Genomic DNA, 16,823 nt, shown 5'->3' on the forward strand with positions numbered 1-16,823 from the left:
TCTAAATAATGTTAATTGCTCTTAATTTTTTATAGATACTTTTTCGTATATCAGAATTTAAAAAGCCCGCAGGGAAAAGGAATTTTCATTAATTATTAACTAAGAAAACTTTGTAGACTTGTAAATTTACTGCCATCTTTGGACACATGATTAAAACTTTTGGAACGTTATGGTGCCATTACTCGAAACGATGCTGTCAATCATTTGGCATTTTATCTATTAGATGGCGCCACTTTTAGGTCTTTAACAATTTTAACATATATTAGTAAACGAATAAGGATCAAAAAGATCATCAAGGAAAGGAAAGTCAAATGGCGTTCTACAAATTTTTATCATGTGTCGAAAGATATAGCAGCAATTTTACTGTAGCAACAAAATTTTGTTTGACAATCCACCTCCATTCCAATTTCGCTTTGCCATCGCCTACAAAATGGGAAGGAAAGAGAAAATACTCCCTTTCCCGTTTCCAAACGCCCACAGTTAGTCGGTCATCCCCTGAATGGTAAAAGTAGAACCACCTCCATCTTCGTCGGCAGAAGAAGGGCCATCAGAGCTTCACTCTGTAGTGTTTTATCTCTATAGGATTTAGCAATTTAATCCGCTAAAACATCATTTTGCTACATCGAATACCTTGACTAAAATATCAACAGAATATCATATCTGTTGATATTGTGCCCTGAATTTATGTAGACAAGATTATAGCAAGCATCGCTGGCTCTTAGTAATCTATATGCACCAAAATTTTCTAAAAGAATGCCACGAACCGTACCGAAACTTTCTGCGGCGACTGCACGCAGGAAATATTTTAAAAAACCGTTTCCCTCTTTTAGCTATGATTGACCGAAGCGTAGTATATATTTTTTTTTTATTAAAGCAATATAACATACTTTTACGTTTAAACTTCTATACCTAATATAATATCAATATTCCAATCTACAACTACGTCTCTATAGCAAAGCCAAAGTTGATAAATTAATCTAAATGCAAAAACTGCTCATTTTTTTTTAAACATGAACCCGTTATCGCCTGCGCAACTGTCCGTCTCCTTGAACTTTAACGGCCGTAAAAAAAGTTCAGACAATAAAACTGAAACGAATACGCTTTGCTCGCGCTTCGTGCTCGCTTGATCAACAATACCAAATTTAAATACAAAAAAAATACAAAATGTTACAATTCAGGGAATAGATCCAGGGTCCTCTTCTCTCTCCCTGTTACAAAGCTTAGCCAATAAAAAATAGGAAATTAAAGTGCAAAAAAAAAAAACAAAAAAGATTCCATTGTTCGGGATTTGAGCCCGAAACCTCATGATTGTAAAGCTAGTGTATTCCAATTGAGCCACGAATGGATATATGTGACACGGTGAAATTAGGCTACTTATTCTCGAGTAAAACCTAAATATCTAAATACCCCCTAAACCAGCGTTCTAAAATATCTGAATTTTTCGCAAATCACTCTGTAACCATGTCTCAAAAGGAGGAAACTCTTATGATATCGATACGGCTATTTGTTTAGGCGCGACGTACCATGACTCCGCCATTTTGAAAAAATTCCAAAAACTGGATCGACAAAAAAAATATATTTGATCATAGAATATGGTCGCAAAATTTCACGCGAATCGGTTGAGAATTGCGACCTGTAGAGGAGAACATCCGGACATACGAAAGCAGATTGCGCGAGTCAAAACGTAGACCTACGCTACGCTTCGGTCAATAAATACACGAAATTATTCCCGCACCAAAAACCCCGATGTGTGATCATCATCATCTCACGTAGACGAAGTCACGGGCAATTCGGGCAAAGCATACGTAAATTGACAGACAATCTTATATCTTCAAAGTGCTTTAACTAATACAAGTTCCAGTATTCAAGTGTTTGTTAATATTCTTCCAGCTCCGTGAAGAGTGGGAGAGAGGTCAAGAAGCGGCGTTGGATGCAGCAGTGTGTCCACATGACGTCGCAACTTTACTAAAGGAGTTCCTTCGGGACCTGCCGGATCCGCTGCTCTGCAGGGACTTGTATTCTGCCTTCTTGTGTACTCAAAGTAAGTGCAGCGAGTGAACGAGAGAGGAAGCGTTCAGAGCTGTAAATGGGACAGAGAGACGTGGCGGTGTGTCCTCACATAATCGTAACTTTATTAAAGGAGTTCCTCCGGGATCTACCAGATCAACTGCTCTGCAGGAACCTGTACTCTGCCTTCTTGTGTACTCAAAGGTACTCAGTACAGTAAGTTTCCTACTCAATAACTCATAGGTTATACGAAACATTTAAGAACATGGTCTTATGAAAAATTAAGCGGGTAAATTCTTACCAACAGCTTTTCCAGCTGGTGATTTTTGACAGATGCGATAAAGTTCTTAACTCTTACTGCTATGATTAAGTGTGTTAGTTCGCCCCAGGAACATTTACAGCTACAACAAATTCTATAAACGTCGTGTGACTGAGACAGAATATATTTTTACATCCTCCTCCTTTTTAATATTTGGTACTATTTTGAAATACGTTTTCATAGAGTACCTCTTGAGTACTAAATGCAGCTCTATCCTATGTATGATCTCTTTTAAATAAAATAGAAACGCCAATTGCCTGGTAAGGTACCTAATTTCAGGTTTAGTACCTATTTTCCATGCGATTAAGCCCCGTATTCAAATCATAATCTTTAAATTTTCAGAAATCCGCAACCGTCGACTCCAATGGGAGGCCCTCAAGTTAATAGTCCAGCTGCTACCTGCAGCTCACAGGGACACTTTAAACGCATTACTGTCTTTCCTGTCGCAACTGGCTACGCACTCTGAGGACGATAGGCAGCCTGGCAACAAGATGGATGCCGCGAATCTGGCCACGATCTTCGCGCCAAATATACTGCATAATAATAAGCCTAATGAGGCCGCTAGGTAAGTCTTCTAATTTGGAAGTTGCGCAAGGAATGTTACTTTCCCATTTCGAATACCAAAGCTAATATTGTTCCAACTCATAAAAAAATCCTCGATAACAAGGGACACACGATAGACATACAAATAAAATGAAGCGAAGCTGCCTTAAGACGAAGTAAGTTAAAAAGGGGTCTTGCAATGGAGTTCAAATTTCAACTTAATTTCAAGAAGACTGCAATTAACCTCTATCTTGTCTGGTTTCTTTGAACCTTGAACCAACTGCAAATTTAGCTATCATAATGTCATCAGCTATATGTATAAATCCAGCAAGCGCAGCGTAGGACGTCCACCCACAAGATGGACAGACGACCTTATTAAGGTCGCCGGAAGACGCTGGATGGGTCGCTTCCAACCGGTACATGTGGAGGTCCAAGGGGCCTCCCCCTATGTTCAGCAGTGGACGTCTTATGGCTGAGATGATGATGATATAAATCCAGTAGGTACAAACAGACCTTTTCTTTATATGAGATCATAACAAATTTTCTATCAATTCCAGTGCGGAACAGCTATCGGAGCGGGTAGATGTGATCAACGTTGTCCGGCAACTGATCGAGAGACAAGGAGAACTGTGGACGTTGCCCGCCGAGTTGCTCCATGAAGCCTACATCCATCTCGCGCATATGGCGCCCGCGCATTTGGACTCTTTGCTGCTGCGGAGATCAGAGTAAGTAGGAAATAACTGTGAGAAATTAAAACACTCACATTTGACAGTAAAATACCACCTGGACCATACCAGTTCCTTATTTATACTATTGTTTATCTTGAAATAGTTCTCTACTGAAATTTATTTAAAAAATACTGGATCGTAGTCGATCATCCATCCAGTCTCATAAGACTTGCCGTTTTCTCGCTAAATTTGATCCTGAAACGTGTCCTTACTACAGATGTGCGGCGGAAGCCAAAGAGTCGCTCGCGGACAGCGCGGCGCGGCGCGTGTGGTCGCGGGAGCAGTTCCTGCACGGCGCCGCCGCCACCGGCGGCCCGCACGCCGGCACGCCCAGGTAGCCTGCTTTCAGGAGCTTGCTTGTGCACAAAGCATATAAATAAATAATAAATATTATAGGACATTATTACACAAATTAACTAAGTCCCACAGTAAGCTCAATAAGGCTTGTGTTGAGGGTACTTAGACAACGATATATATAATAATATATAAATATTTATAAATACTTAAATAAATAGAAAACACCCATGACTCAGGAACAAATATGCATGCTCATCAGCTCATCACAGGAATAAATGCCCTTACCAGGATTTGAACCCGGGACCATCAGCTTCGTAGGCAGGGTCACTACCCACTAGGCCAGACCGGTCGTCAAATATCAAAATATCAATTCAATTAAAGTCAATAGTAGAAGTTGCTAAGCAGGTGTAGTGCTCAGAATTATACAAATACTAGTCTAAAAACTATTTAAAACACTAGTCTAAAAACTATTTAAAACACTAGTGGTGCTGTGAGCTGTAGACTTCGCGAACTCTAATGGCTCCGAAATTTTGAATAAAATCCAAAAGCTGAATTGACAAAATATCTCATTCAAAAAATTCATGAAAATCATGAACCTGCTCAAAAAATTTCACAAGACTGCTGAGAAATGCGACCTAGACGACAGCATCCGGACATACGAAAGAATTTTTATCCAAGCTGAAACTGCGACATTCGCTAACCTTCAGTCAATAACTTTCAAGCGTACGCACTATTTTACGATTTCAAATACTCATTCCGAAACTAATAGGTATGTTGCCATGAGAAAATTTAAATAATTTTATTCCACAGTGAGAAGACGTATTCGCGTAGTCGACGGACGCGTGAAACTGCGTCGGATACTTCCTCGGGCTCCATTTCGTCCGCCATGACTATTATGACAAGGTACGAAATAATCGACAAGCGATCGTCAACTGTGTTCTAGCAAGTTAAAGCGTTAACTGTTTTTTTAAAATTTTCTGAGGACGAAACTAACAGTGTTTTCAATTGTCCAGGGTCAGAAGCAGTGCGGAAGAGTGCGGCAGCAGCGGCGTCGTGTGTCCCCCTTCCACCGCGCGGAGCGAATCCGCGCCGGATTCCAATGACTCCGCTAGTGACTATAACGAGGTAGGTACAGTGTTTGTTATGCTCTAGAAGTATCTAAAATAGTCCGCAGTGGTGGTGATAGTGATTCAAATCCCATCAGACATGATCAGCTATCGTATTTTTTAAAACGCACCAGGAAGAAATTGCACCAATTCCATCACGCATTCATAGATTTTTACTCGCTACGATCCTGGCACACCTATTTAGCTTCATTCGCTTTCATGATAATTTGATCGGTTCAGATGAAATCGGGCGAAGTGTTTCCTTTTATAATACCTGTGATTTGTTTCCAGACGCTGGGCGGGTCGGACGACGACAACTACGTGATCACCGCGTCCCTCCACATCCCGGCCGCGTTCCCCGCGGGGGGCGGTGCGGGGGGCGGGGGCGGAGGGGGCGGGGCTACAGGCGGGGGCGCCGCCCCGCACTCCCCGCGCCCCGCGGCCCCGCCCCGCCGCCGCTCCACCTCCGGCTCTGAATCTTCAGGTAAGTCTCTTTTCTGCCACAGCCTCAGCTACTGCTGTGGAATCCAGAGTATGCTTTCCGACTCTTCCCACTCCATTTCATAGGTACGTTCATCTCATCTGTGTCCTCTTTTGTGATATCATTAGCGCACAAGGTCATCCCTCGCGACTCATTCGCCAGCGCTTTTCTTTAACTTTTACCTTGTTTACATGCCTTTTTCGTGTCTTTTACTTTTTTTACCTAAGTTTTGAATCAATACGACCCGACGTCAATATGGTTTGTAAATACTATAGAAGACGCGTCATTTATGCAAAATCAATTTTCTTCAAAAAATCTACTTTACACTTGACTGACAGAATAAAAAAAATGACAGGTGTTTTCTCGTTGACAGCCAAGCGTGATTCAGCGGTAGGCTCATCCCCGGCATCAGCGTCGAGCGCGTCATCACCGCCCGCGTCGCCGCCGCCGTACGCGCTGCGCGTCACGCTTACGTCTACAGGAGAACTGAGACGGCCGGCGGATATAGACCGACTTATGTCACTAGGAAGGTTAGTCATGTCTCCCTATGGAAGAACAGCAGTATCGAAATTGCGGAGCGCGAATCGGCGGTAGGCTCATCACCGGTCTCGGCGTCGAGCGCGTCTTTACAGCCCACGTCTCGTCGTCCAATTGAGACGGCCAGCTGATATCGACCGGCTTATGTCGCTAGGAAGGTTAGTCCTCTCTCTCCTTGCATGGAATCTTCAATACTCGTATTGATGATTCGATGCATTCCCTTGATGGGTCGTGACCCATTAAGGCATCAGTTTCTCCCGTACGATGTTACAAAATCAATCGCTTCGGTAACTTTAATTTTGATATATGGTGCGGAACTGGTCAATCTTATTGGTCAGACTCGGCCCTCTTGGTCTTTTCTTGATGACGTTAATTTTCCGTTGACAATAAGACTTACTGTGATTTTACGGTGACAAAAATAACCTAGGAAGGTTGGTACTAGTTATGCAGAACACCAGAAACATACCTTACATACCTTGCGGAACTGTTGCGCGTCACGTCTAAAAGCAAACTAGGTAGTTTTGAAATTCCAATATCACGATTATTATGGCCCTAACCATCTTATGACCGGAGAAATGTCCCTGCTAATGTGAGCAGCAGAGCAAATAAATAACTAGACAACGTGGGTTTGGATAAGACTAAACTTTACTTTCGCTCACAGAGAACGCAACACATCAGACGCCCGAGCCGTCGTCCTCCGCCAACACGACGAGACCACCACCCACCACGCCACCACGCGAACCAGAAACTCATCCTCACACGAGCCGAGTGACACTAGAGAAGACAAAAGAAGGCCAGAGGATAGAAGAGAAGGGGAAAGAAGGGTAGAAGTTAAGCAGGAAAAGAAGGAAGGCATACTGTATAAGAGAGGGGAGCTGATATCGAGCGCTCGGTCGCCCCGGTCGCCGACTACATGACATATTCTATACGTGTTTTTATACATAAACGTCTATTTATCATAACGTCGTTTTATTTGATTTGAAGCACTTAAGGCCAAATAATTATTTATCGTCCCTGCGTATGAAAAAAACCCTGACCGAATGTTTAATATATTTTTGCTAGGTACTCGTCGACCTTAATGGTTGAATTAAGATTTCGTATACTGAACTATAATTGCGTACTTACCATGTATGGGCTCCCAATTCAACTTTAATATTTATTTCGATACGCCGTAGTGTCTGTAGTCAACTATAAACATTTTTGACCACACACACACATGAAAAGTACTCAGCCTATAAATCCTGATCCTGAGTTGTTGATGGAAACTCCAAATTTGCGAAATTGTCCTCATGGAAAAATTAAACGATACGTTTTCCACGTTTGAATTAAAAATATTTCTTAAACTGTACACCGCAAGCGACAGTGTGTGAAATGCCACCATAAACGTCAAATACCTACGAAAATATTTCTTACATACAGGCACCTCCACACTTTGTCGATGTGGAGTGAGCTTAGGCGGACTATAGCATTCCATCATAACAATAAAGAAGGCAAGAGTTAGCAATGACGATACTTTATTCCTGATTTTTTATTATTATTGTGTTATTTCCTATGCAGCTTGTCTCTCATGATGATGGCTCCGAGTTTCGAGACTCCATCTTGGTATTCTGTCTTGCCCAACGGCGGTACAGCTGATGTCGTCTCTGTGAAAATTATTTTTATTAGTAAAAGTCGGATCAAGCCAACTTTGCACGGCATTTACAAAGTGGGGCTATGTCATCATTAATGTCACATTTCTATGAAAATTGTACGTTTATAATGATCAATCTGTTCATCAAAGTCGGGGGGACTTTGATGAACAGATTGATTGATTGATGAGAATTGGTATTTTTAGAATTAGACGGCCTCTAGTTTTTACAAAAAAAGTTAAAATAAGAAATGGGTCGTAGAGCACTTCCGGGGCATCGTTCCACTTAACGTCAGACCTCCAGATTAAACTTACGTCGCAAATTTTTGACCGCTTAGAATTTTTCATCGAGCACCGCCGGAGTTATCAGACTGCGGCGAAATGAGCTGGATATGACTATGACGGACTATGGACTACGGTGGTTAAAATGTGGGTTCATAATTCCACGCATTACTAGAGAAAACAGCAGTGCTTTTAAAAAAACTCTCTAAATATATCTAGACATACCTACCTCGAGGTAAAATGAATAGCCGGCCTCGTATCCCTATCGACTTGCTAGCCCTCTAACCTAGCTCAGTCGAAGGTGCGACAGAGAAACAGCGTCAGCAACTCTTTCATCTAAAGAACAGAGTTATCGCATTTCCCACGAGGACCGCTTACTCCGCATCCTCCTTGGTTGGATATGGTCTTGGCTGTGGTCAATCGCAGCATAGGTTCAATACGCCACGGGTCTCCAGGCAACATCATTGGCTCTATAGAAATCCCAGTGTAGCTTTTTTCTTCCACTTACAAGCGCTTGAAATTACCATCCATTCAATGGTGCGTGAAAGCGCCTCAGCAACTTTTTCATCTAAAGAATAGAATAGGCTTACCGCAATTCGCACGAGGATCGTTGGCTCCTCCAACACCTTGTGTGGAAATGGTCTTTGCTGTGGCTATCCGCTGCTTAGGTGCGACATGAAATGGGTCTCCGGGCACCTCATTGGCTCCATACAAAGCCTGGATGTATTTTTTTTATTCCATTCACAGGCCCTTGAAATCTGGCATCCATTCCAGGGTGCGCGAAAAGGCCTCAGCAGCTCTTTTATCTGAAAACCAGCACTTACCGCATTTCGCCCGAGGATCGCTGGCTCCACCACCTCCCTGTTTAGATATAGTTTTTGCTGTCGTCATGCGCTGCTTGGGTGCGACACGGCACGGGTCTCCGGGCAACCTCATTGGTTGCGCGCAAGGTCCGGTGCCGCTTTCGTCTGCCGCTCGTTGGAGGTTTTCGAATTGGGCGCCTGGACCTGCAAGTTGGGAATAATGAATACGTCCCTTAATTCATGACTCATGAGGTAAGTTTATTAAGAAAACGTATAGATTGTAGGTTTTTCCGCTTTTAAGAGAAACAAACTGAGTTGTGAAACTTGTGAATTTGGCCATGCCTAAATAAGTTTAAAAAATAAAAACAATTCCGACAACAAATGCAAAAGTAACGAAAACATAAATGTGAGAAAAAAGAGATTATAAAAAAGTTAATGTTATATCATTAGCCTCACTGGAAATTTTAGACTAAATTTACGTAACACTACTCGAGGAATTTGATGATGATAAGGACATATAAATTAATTTTAATACTCCGTGGTTCGAAGGATACGGAGCTACCATTTTAGAAGTAAAAATTTCTCGGATAGATATATTCTGGTAAAACTCCAACCCATACATCAAAGAAAGAACACGTACCGGATTCACAGTAATCGACCTGATATGTTGTCTTGTTTCGGTCGCGGTCTATTCTCTGTTTCAGCTCAGGAGAAGCCTCGTTCTGTAGAATGCTGTACAGCATCGGGTACTTGGATTGTAGCTGCAAAAAATGTTTACTATCATATGATGCGATAGTTTCTTCAAGAAACTTGACTAAACCAGTTTGTTAGAGTTACAATCACAAAGTGTGATTAAATTGATGAATCGATGTTTCGTTATTAATGGCAAGTTTATATTAACACTTCCTCGCTTTATTCGGTTCAAGCCGCTGCAACGTTAGCCTAGACGGCAAGAAAAGAAAAAGAGGGTCATAGTTGTTCTAAAAACTGTGCAGAAAATGATACGTCTCTCCACTAGAGTATTTTACTTTCCAGGTACAATTTTTTCTATTATATGTAAATGAATATGATTTGTATTTAAATGTATTTGTTATAAAATTTCCATTCTGATATTTAACTCCCCATTCAATAAATAACGATACTTTTACCTAAATGGTTAATTGAAAGTACCCTGAAGGAACACTATAAAAATATATTTACTTGGTCGTCTTAAACAAAAAACATGTTTTTTACTTTCCTCGTATTCGAAACTACCTCGGCAGAAATGCGTGCCTTTCATCCCTTGGTTAACAATCTACTATTGTAATTCCTGAAAAGCGTAGTTCTTTATTTTATACTGGCATCATATCTGAGAAGTACTTTCCAGGTGGTCTGGATCTTTGCCAAATACACACTGACTGATCCAGATTACATTTATCGACCCCCTCGATTGCATCGCTCTACTCTTTGGAACCTTTTAGTGACACACCGTTATTTTAAACATTTATAATCTTTTTGTGAAATTTGATCACCTTGTCTAAGAAGGCGTTTGGCTGGTCGAAGCGAGAGGTAGGTGTTTCTGGAGCGGCTCCCACTTTCACCGGGTACAACTTCGGGTCTAGCAAGGGGCCCATTATCTAGAAACAAACAAAGTTAACTATTTACTTTACCTACTACTAAGACATGTTTTGGTCCAAACTATACAATTGTTAGTGGCAGCGCAGTTTGAAAAATTTTAGGCAATTTTAGTATCACCTATATTATGGAAAATATTTTAACATATTTTTATGTATAATTACCACCACTATGTTTAACTTTTTTCGATATTTTTATTTGTGTAAAAAATAGGAGCGAAAAACAAATGTTTTAAATGCTCCTAACTTTTATAAAAACTAAGGATTCGAAAAAAATCAAACATAGTAACATAACTGTGGTTGATATACAACAAACCGTGTCAAAATATTGTTATCAATTTTAATATCCAGAGAGGTAAATGAGGACTACGTTTGTATGAAAATATGGTCTCAGAGCGGCCATGGCCTATTCTCTTAAAACGTTACTTTTTGATCATTATTTTTAGTTATTGATTAGTTTATTATAATCGCATATTTTAATTAACGTAGCAAATCATAATTAGAAATATATATCGAGGTCACAGAGCCATAAGTTTACCAACCTCATTGCGGCTCCACCCGCCTTCCTTGCCCGGCGGTAATTGAGGCATCTCCCCGCCGCTGTACTGAGGACATCGGCAGTCAGGTGGTCTGCTGTGCTGCATACATGCTCGGAAGAAGGCCAGCTCTTGATCTGACATCTTGGCGGCCCTAAGATTGAAGCCAGTGTGAGTTTAAAAAATGTTTAGAAGGAACATCTAGTTTCAGTGTAAAGCCCTTTTCTACATGGTTGGCAGCTAGAATTCCAACCACTGTGACCTTAGTAACAGCAGTTGGTAGTAGTTTCTGTATCAACTGTATCCATGGTATATGGATAAAATTCAAAAGTTTGAAAAAAAGGCTGTTTCTCATTGCACCGCAAGGGCGACCTTGGGCAGTCTGAAGCGTTGGCAACAAATCATGATCTTTGTTAGAACATTTGGAAGCTTCCTTGCCAAACTTGTAGTAGGTGCTTAAGATCCTTGCCTTCGTCAAATACTTACTCCCCTCCGCCGCCATGACCCCCTCCAGGCCCGGCCCGCGGCAAGTTCGGCCATAGATAATCCTTCCTATACGTCGTCAAATAGTGATCCATGTTTTAGACTTTTTGATTCTCGTTCGACCAGTTGTGTATTTTGTTCCAGATAATTGCTAAATTTTTGTACATTTTTTTACAAAATTTTCTAATCACACGTCATTGCTGATTGCTTCGTGTCACCTACTGACAATCGTTGCTGTCTAGTTTTATATTTTTTTCTTTGGTTTCTTATTAACAAAAAATATGTTATTAACAAAAAGTTCAAATGACTTTCTCGTGGTGTTTTTGATAAATATGTGATATATTATAATCATACGCATCACTGTATCAGCGCTGATACAATTATATTTTTTAGGTTATTTGAAACTTATACAAATATTATATACTTTTTTCCCTGGACATAGGTATCTAGAGAAAGTAAATATTGAAATATAAAAAAAAACGTTAATATCACATTGGCGGCGTCGTAGTGTCAATCAAGAAACATTTTTCAAATTATTTTATATCAATATTTTTAGTTAAATTAGGTACATAAAAATGTCTGTTTTCGATGGTGAGATAGAGTTCAAGTCCGTATACATGGTCGACTATCCAAAGAAGGACAAGCCGTAAGTATGAATTGTCTAAATATCCATATTGTATTGTGTTTTCAATTCCCAATTTTTCCTTTAAAATGTATAATAATTTACGAAATTTCCTCACAGCTCTTAATATCTACCTACGGTGCATTAAGCCAGTTGAGGTAACTTCGAAAGCGGGGTAGTATTAAATTGGCAAATATCTATAAACATACAATTAATACATATATGATTACGACAGGCGTAGCGTTATACACGCGTAAAAATCAAAACTTCTGACATAATCAAACAATAATAAATCTCTTCATCACGAGAAAGTAAAATCGCCGGTACAACCGCCGAATACATCTGACGCCAGCGTCTACATGATTTCAACTAATGGGATTTCACTTATAAAACGATTCAGCTTACGCGAAGCTTGGTGCCAGGACCTCTACGCGTCTCGTACTCGTAACATTTTTACCATACGCTTACGCTCCGTATGCTAAGGGCCTTACGCTTCTGCAACCGCGACTTGTCTTATATGATCCGTACACGATCCATCTGGTAGTTGAGCTGATCTGTGACTTTGAAAGACACGATTCATGGCTGGGGTTTGATGTCACCACGTGTTCTTTCTCTTGGAGGATATATGTACACAATTCAAACAAAAATACTGTTTGCTAATCAATATTGTAAAGCAATATTCAAAAGCGTTGCCAGCTGATGGACCAGGTGGAAGGACAGACATTATTATATTGTATTACATGGTCTTCAGGGGTATTAGCATCTTAAATATACTGTAAAAAGAGCACAAGACATGCCCCCTTTCCCCTATTGATAACGCATTTTGTTACAGTGGCACTGGCACGATAGTTACCTACACCAGTTATATTCAAGTAGGCAGGGCAGACCGATTGATACTGGCTCTGCTCAATGCCAGACCACAGTGTCAATCTATGAATAGGATCCTATATCATGCGATATATGAATTTATTCCTTCGCATTAAGGTTCTGTTTCCCATAATAGCAAGAGTCCCCGCCGGCATGCTGTAGACGACAATTGCTTGATAGTAGGCCTAGAGCGAGACTCGCTGAAGGCCCGGGACCAGCCCAGGAAGAGTCCTGACGTGTTGTGCCCCATTAACTTCGAGTACTACAAGGATGTCGTCAAACGGGTGTAGTATGAGTTATTCAGACAAAATTTTAATATTTAAACTATTTCTAGTTTTATTTTGGTTTAATTTATAGGTTTCAAGACAATCCCTAACTCAAGCTAAGGTCGAACTTGAAATCTTTTTTTTTAAATAGACTTAGTTTACCTTGTTGAAGATTGCAATGATAGATTGGGTTCAATTTTAATTTCAATATTTCTCACATAAGCTTTTAGCTTACAGTAAATAACAATCAAAGGTACCTAAATACAAAATTAAAACAGTTAGGTAATATAATGGTTTAGTGGATTGTCTTGGTAATAATAATAACTGACCTCGTTTAATTACTGTCGCCGTCCTGTCGGTAATGTTAAATATCGTTGGGCGGACTGGAGGCAAATCTTCGTGAGCTCAGCGTCGGCGTAAGCTGGTGCGAATCCGCTCTGGCCTGGACCGAGCAAAGTGGCGTGCTCTTGTTTTGTGTTGGTTGTGTCATTTTGAGTCATCGCGCCAGCCAAGTAAGTATGTAAGTAAGTTATTACTGTGTAATGGTCTATTAATTCATAAAGCCTATTTATATTAATTAGCACTCGTGGAAAACTGGCAACCTCCGTACTCCAAACGATACATTATTTACTATCTTTGCCTTCCGTCTGGCATATCTTTTAACTCCCACGCAAAAAAGGGGGTTATATATTTAACGCCAATGACTGTCTGTGGCATCGTACCTCTCCAACTGATAGACCGATTTCTTTACGTGAAAGCGAGTTTCCTTACGGTGGTTCTTAACGTTATAAACCGATTCAGCAGTTTCAAGAATATTACCTATTTTCCAAAATGATGTAAGGCATGTTTGGCATATTTTTTTATTGTGCAGATCAAGGAGGAAGAACCGAAGCTAGCAGACATGTACATGTCCAAGGACATCGACCCAGTTCCCATCGACCACGAGATCCAGGACTTGAAACGAACAGAGTACCTCACAAAGTACTGCTCGCGAGGTAAAATAAATCCGTGAACTTAAAGTTGAGTGAAGATCTAGCGAGTGTGCCGTTTGTGCGCCCTTTTTTCTCGGCTTGATTAAATCTGACGATATACCCTCCAGTGAAGCACCTTAGGAGCCGTTGGTTACCTATCGCAAATTCAAAACGTTATTTTCGTTAAACGTTATTTTGTCCGATATTTCATTTGCCAAATTTTCATTTGAGCGAACGTGATTTTTTTTTTTAAACCTTTGAAGTTTTTAGAAGGGTCTCCATTCTTACCTAACCTAGGCGTCTACAGTAAGTATGCAGCTTTCAAAAGCTTATAATAATTATATTAGCGGCTTTGGAAAAAAAAAACGCGTTCGGTGAAATGAAAATTTGGCAAATGAAACATCGGACAAACATATCTTTGAAGTAGTGATATGATGCCGGAGGGATTTTATTATTCTGACTTTCCCTGACTACCAAGATGGAAATCTGCGACTTATTGAGATTAGTTTCGGTTGCAATTTTTTCCTGCACCGAAAATCGATTGGCAAACATCAAATTACCTACGTCTCTTACATAAGTTTCATAAAACTCTTTACATGATTAATAAGTATCAATGTCGCATACAAATCTATAATCTGACTCCCCAGAGCTCCCATTCATGTCCGTAAACCTGATGCGCCGCGCACGCGCACTCCAAACCCTACGGCTACCTGACGATGTCGACATACCTGACACCACACATACCGGATCCTATCGACATCCAGCACCTGATAAATACAAGGACCCACCCAGCACGCAGTCTTGGAAACCGAAGTTTGACGATTCTTTACAGAGTGAGTAGTTTGATCCACTAGTGAATTCAAACCCTACAGATGCTCGACAATGTCCACATACCTGACGCCACACATACCGGATCCTATAGATATCCAGCACCTGATAAATACAAAGACCCACCCAACGCACTCGTGGAAGTCAAAGCTTGATGATTCATCACAAAGTAAGAATGTATATGTAAGGGTTATTCAGACAAAAGGAATGTCTGGCGTCCGTTGGCTCGATAGGTGGACGTGGATGACATTCGGAAGATCGCGGGTCTGGTATGTCTGGATGAGATTCGCTCGAGACCGGGATAAGTAGTGTACTCGATCGGGATAAGGGAGGCCTATGCTCAGCAGTGGGCGATAAAGGCTAATATGATGATGATGATGTAGTTGAACAAGAGACTGTCACCATAGAAAAAAACCGGTCAAGTGTGAGTTCGTTTTACTAGCGCACCGAGGGTTCCGTACAAACTTTGAATTAGAAATTTCAAGTGTAATAAACACACTTAAAGTTGGTTAAATTGCAAACTGAACTCGGAAATGTTTTTTGTTCATTAAAAAATAAAGTTACCAAGATATATTTTTCCTGTCAATTTATAGTAATGTTAACATTACGTAAAAATTTCATAATTTTTCTTGGGTAAACTTAGGGAGGGGGGGGGGGGGTTTCACATTTTCCTCCATAAATCAAAAAGCGTAGGTTGGCACTGTCACCCTACGTCGTTTGTCTATCGGCGACATTTTATTTTTGCGAATGCAAAATATCGGAAAATATTAGATGCATCATCTAATTTATCTACATCTACATTAGCGACAAAAAATGTACTTACCATTATTTTTTTTTATTTTTTTTAAACTTTATTGCACAAAAGACAAACTTAATGTACAAAAGGCGAACTTAATGCCATGAGGCATTCTCTACCAGTCAACCTTAGGGCAAAGCAGAAAAGATTGTAGGCGGCGCGTTTAAAACTAAAAGAAATTGTTATTGAAAGAATTAGAGTCCTAATACACATAAATTTATTATAAACTACTTAAATACATAAAGACACATACATACATTACATAAATAAATAAATAAATATATATATACATATATATACATAATATACATAACCGATTCGTGAGACTGATACTTAATTGATCTTTAAACTGCCAGCAAATAAATCACGCAAAGATTTTTTGAAAGCAAACTTGTTGGGAGCTTTTCTAATGTTAGAGGGAAGACCGTTATTTATACTACTTTTTTGTTTTAATATGATACGGTTGACTGCTAGAGGATGCCCTAAGGCATTAAATCCGCCATTTTGTACAATTCTATATCGTGCAATAAAGTTGAAATAAATAAATAAAATATTTCTCTAAATGCTAGGATGCTAATTTTGATCCGATATTGATAACTTCTTATCGTCATTCCTTTGCTTCATGCGCTTGTTTTTTCGTTACTTTAAAACCGTTACAGACGGGTGTACAGGACCGCGACCTTGGTCCGGTCGAAATATATCTTTCTCGCTCTCACTTATAGCTGCATTCTTAACGGACGTAGGTACGGCGGATCACCTTACACACGATCGATCAAGTAACGTACCAGACCAAGTTCGCGATCCGGTACGCCCGTCTGTTTATGACTTTTACGTACTGAATACCTTTGAATTCCACAGGAGACCTCCGCCGAATCTTGCGCATACGCACACCCGAGTCGTCTTACCAAGCGTGCCACGGCCTTCTCGGGAAAGTGATATTAGAGAAGAATCCATTTGGCAAGCCAAGGAAGGAGCCCAACTATGGCCTTTGGCGTACACCACATTACTACACCTACTATCACCTCTAGATAAATGTTTGCTACTTACTTAAATAAATTTTTGTTACCGAGTATTCGTTAGTTTATATCCATGTGATTTACATACAAAACAC

At 40.3% G+C, this 16,823-nt stretch overlaps 3 protein-coding genes across 3 annotated transcripts in view; 2 read left to right on the forward strand and 1 right to left on the reverse strand.

The window, feature by feature from the left end:
• Positions 1-6,980, forward strand: part of LOC133524710 (uncharacterized) — a 98,183-nt gene extending 91,203 nt beyond the window's left edge. The window contains exons 6-14 of the mRNA XM_061860846.1: positions 1,891-2,041; positions 2,669-2,891; positions 3,427-3,594; positions 3,815-3,931; positions 4,705-4,797; positions 4,908-5,019; positions 5,292-5,484; positions 5,855-6,011; positions 6,680-6,980. Of these exons, the coding sequence (XP_061716830.1) occupies positions 1,891-2,041; positions 2,669-2,891; positions 3,427-3,594; positions 3,815-3,931; positions 4,705-4,797; positions 4,908-5,019; positions 5,292-5,484; positions 5,855-6,011; positions 6,680-6,935 (1,470 nt within the window). The 3' untranslated portion in view covers positions 6,936-6,980. The remainder of the gene's footprint in view (positions 1-1,890; positions 2,042-2,668; positions 2,892-3,426; positions 3,595-3,814; positions 3,932-4,704; positions 4,798-4,907; positions 5,020-5,291; positions 5,485-5,854; positions 6,012-6,679) is intronic.
• Positions 6,981-7,515: 535 nt separating this feature from the next.
• LOC133524703 (uncharacterized) lies at positions 7,516-11,597 on the reverse strand. The gene is made up of 6 exons (XM_061860832.1): positions 11,366-11,597; positions 10,886-11,033; positions 10,242-10,346; positions 9,371-9,491; positions 8,752-8,934; positions 7,516-7,661 (listed from the first exon to the last, which is right to left on the reverse strand). The coding sequence occupies exons 1-6, from the start codon at positions 11,455-11,457 to the stop codon at positions 7,561-7,563; spliced, it is 750 nt and encodes a 249-aa protein (XP_061716816.1). The 5' UTR covers positions 11,458-11,597; the 3' UTR covers positions 7,516-7,560.
• A 251-nt stretch (positions 11,598-11,848) lies between these two features.
• On the forward strand, positions 11,849-16,784 carry LOC133524704 (uncharacterized). The gene is made up of 5 exons (XM_061860833.1): positions 11,849-12,008; positions 12,988-13,135; positions 13,989-14,112; positions 14,736-14,921; positions 16,571-16,784. The coding sequence occupies exons 1-5, from the start codon at positions 11,938-11,940 to the stop codon at positions 16,738-16,740; spliced, it is 699 nt and encodes a 232-aa protein (XP_061716817.1). The 5' UTR covers positions 11,849-11,937; the 3' UTR covers positions 16,741-16,784.
• Positions 16,785-16,823: the final 39 nt, after the last annotated feature.

Source organism: Cydia pomonella, chromosome 14 (genome assembly GCF_033807575.1).
Source record: "Cydia pomonella isolate Wapato2018A chromosome 14, ilCydPomo1, whole genome shotgun sequence".
Taxonomy (NCBI): Eukaryota; Metazoa; Arthropoda; class Insecta; order Lepidoptera; family Tortricidae; genus Cydia; species Cydia pomonella.

Excerpts from the sequence above, each read along its gene's own strand:
- LOC133524703 (XM_061860832.1), bottom strand. The coding sequence starts at position 11,457 with ATGGATCACTATTTGACGACGTATAGGAAGGATTATCTATGGCCGAAC. Across the intron at positions 9,492-10,241 it reads CAAACGCCTTCTTAGACAAG|CTACAATCCAAGTACCCGAT; the intron begins GTGATCAAATTT and ends CATTTTTTGCAG. Across the intron at positions 7,662-8,751 it reads CGATCCTCGGGCGAAATGCG|AGACGACATCAGCTGTACCG; the intron begins GTAAGTGCTGGT and ends TAATTTTCACAG.
- LOC133524704 (XM_061860833.1), top strand. The coding sequence starts at position 11,938 with ATGTCTGTTTTCGATGGTGAGATAGAGTTCAAGTCCGTATACATGGTC. Across the intron at positions 14,113-14,735 it reads CACAAAGTACTGCTCGCGAG|AGCTCCCATTCATGTCCGTA; the intron begins GTAAAATAAATC and ends CTGACTCCCCAG. Across the intron at positions 14,922-16,570 it reads GTTTGACGATTCTTTACAGA|GAGACCTCCGCCGAATCTTG; the intron begins GTGAGTAGTTTG and ends TGAATTCCACAG.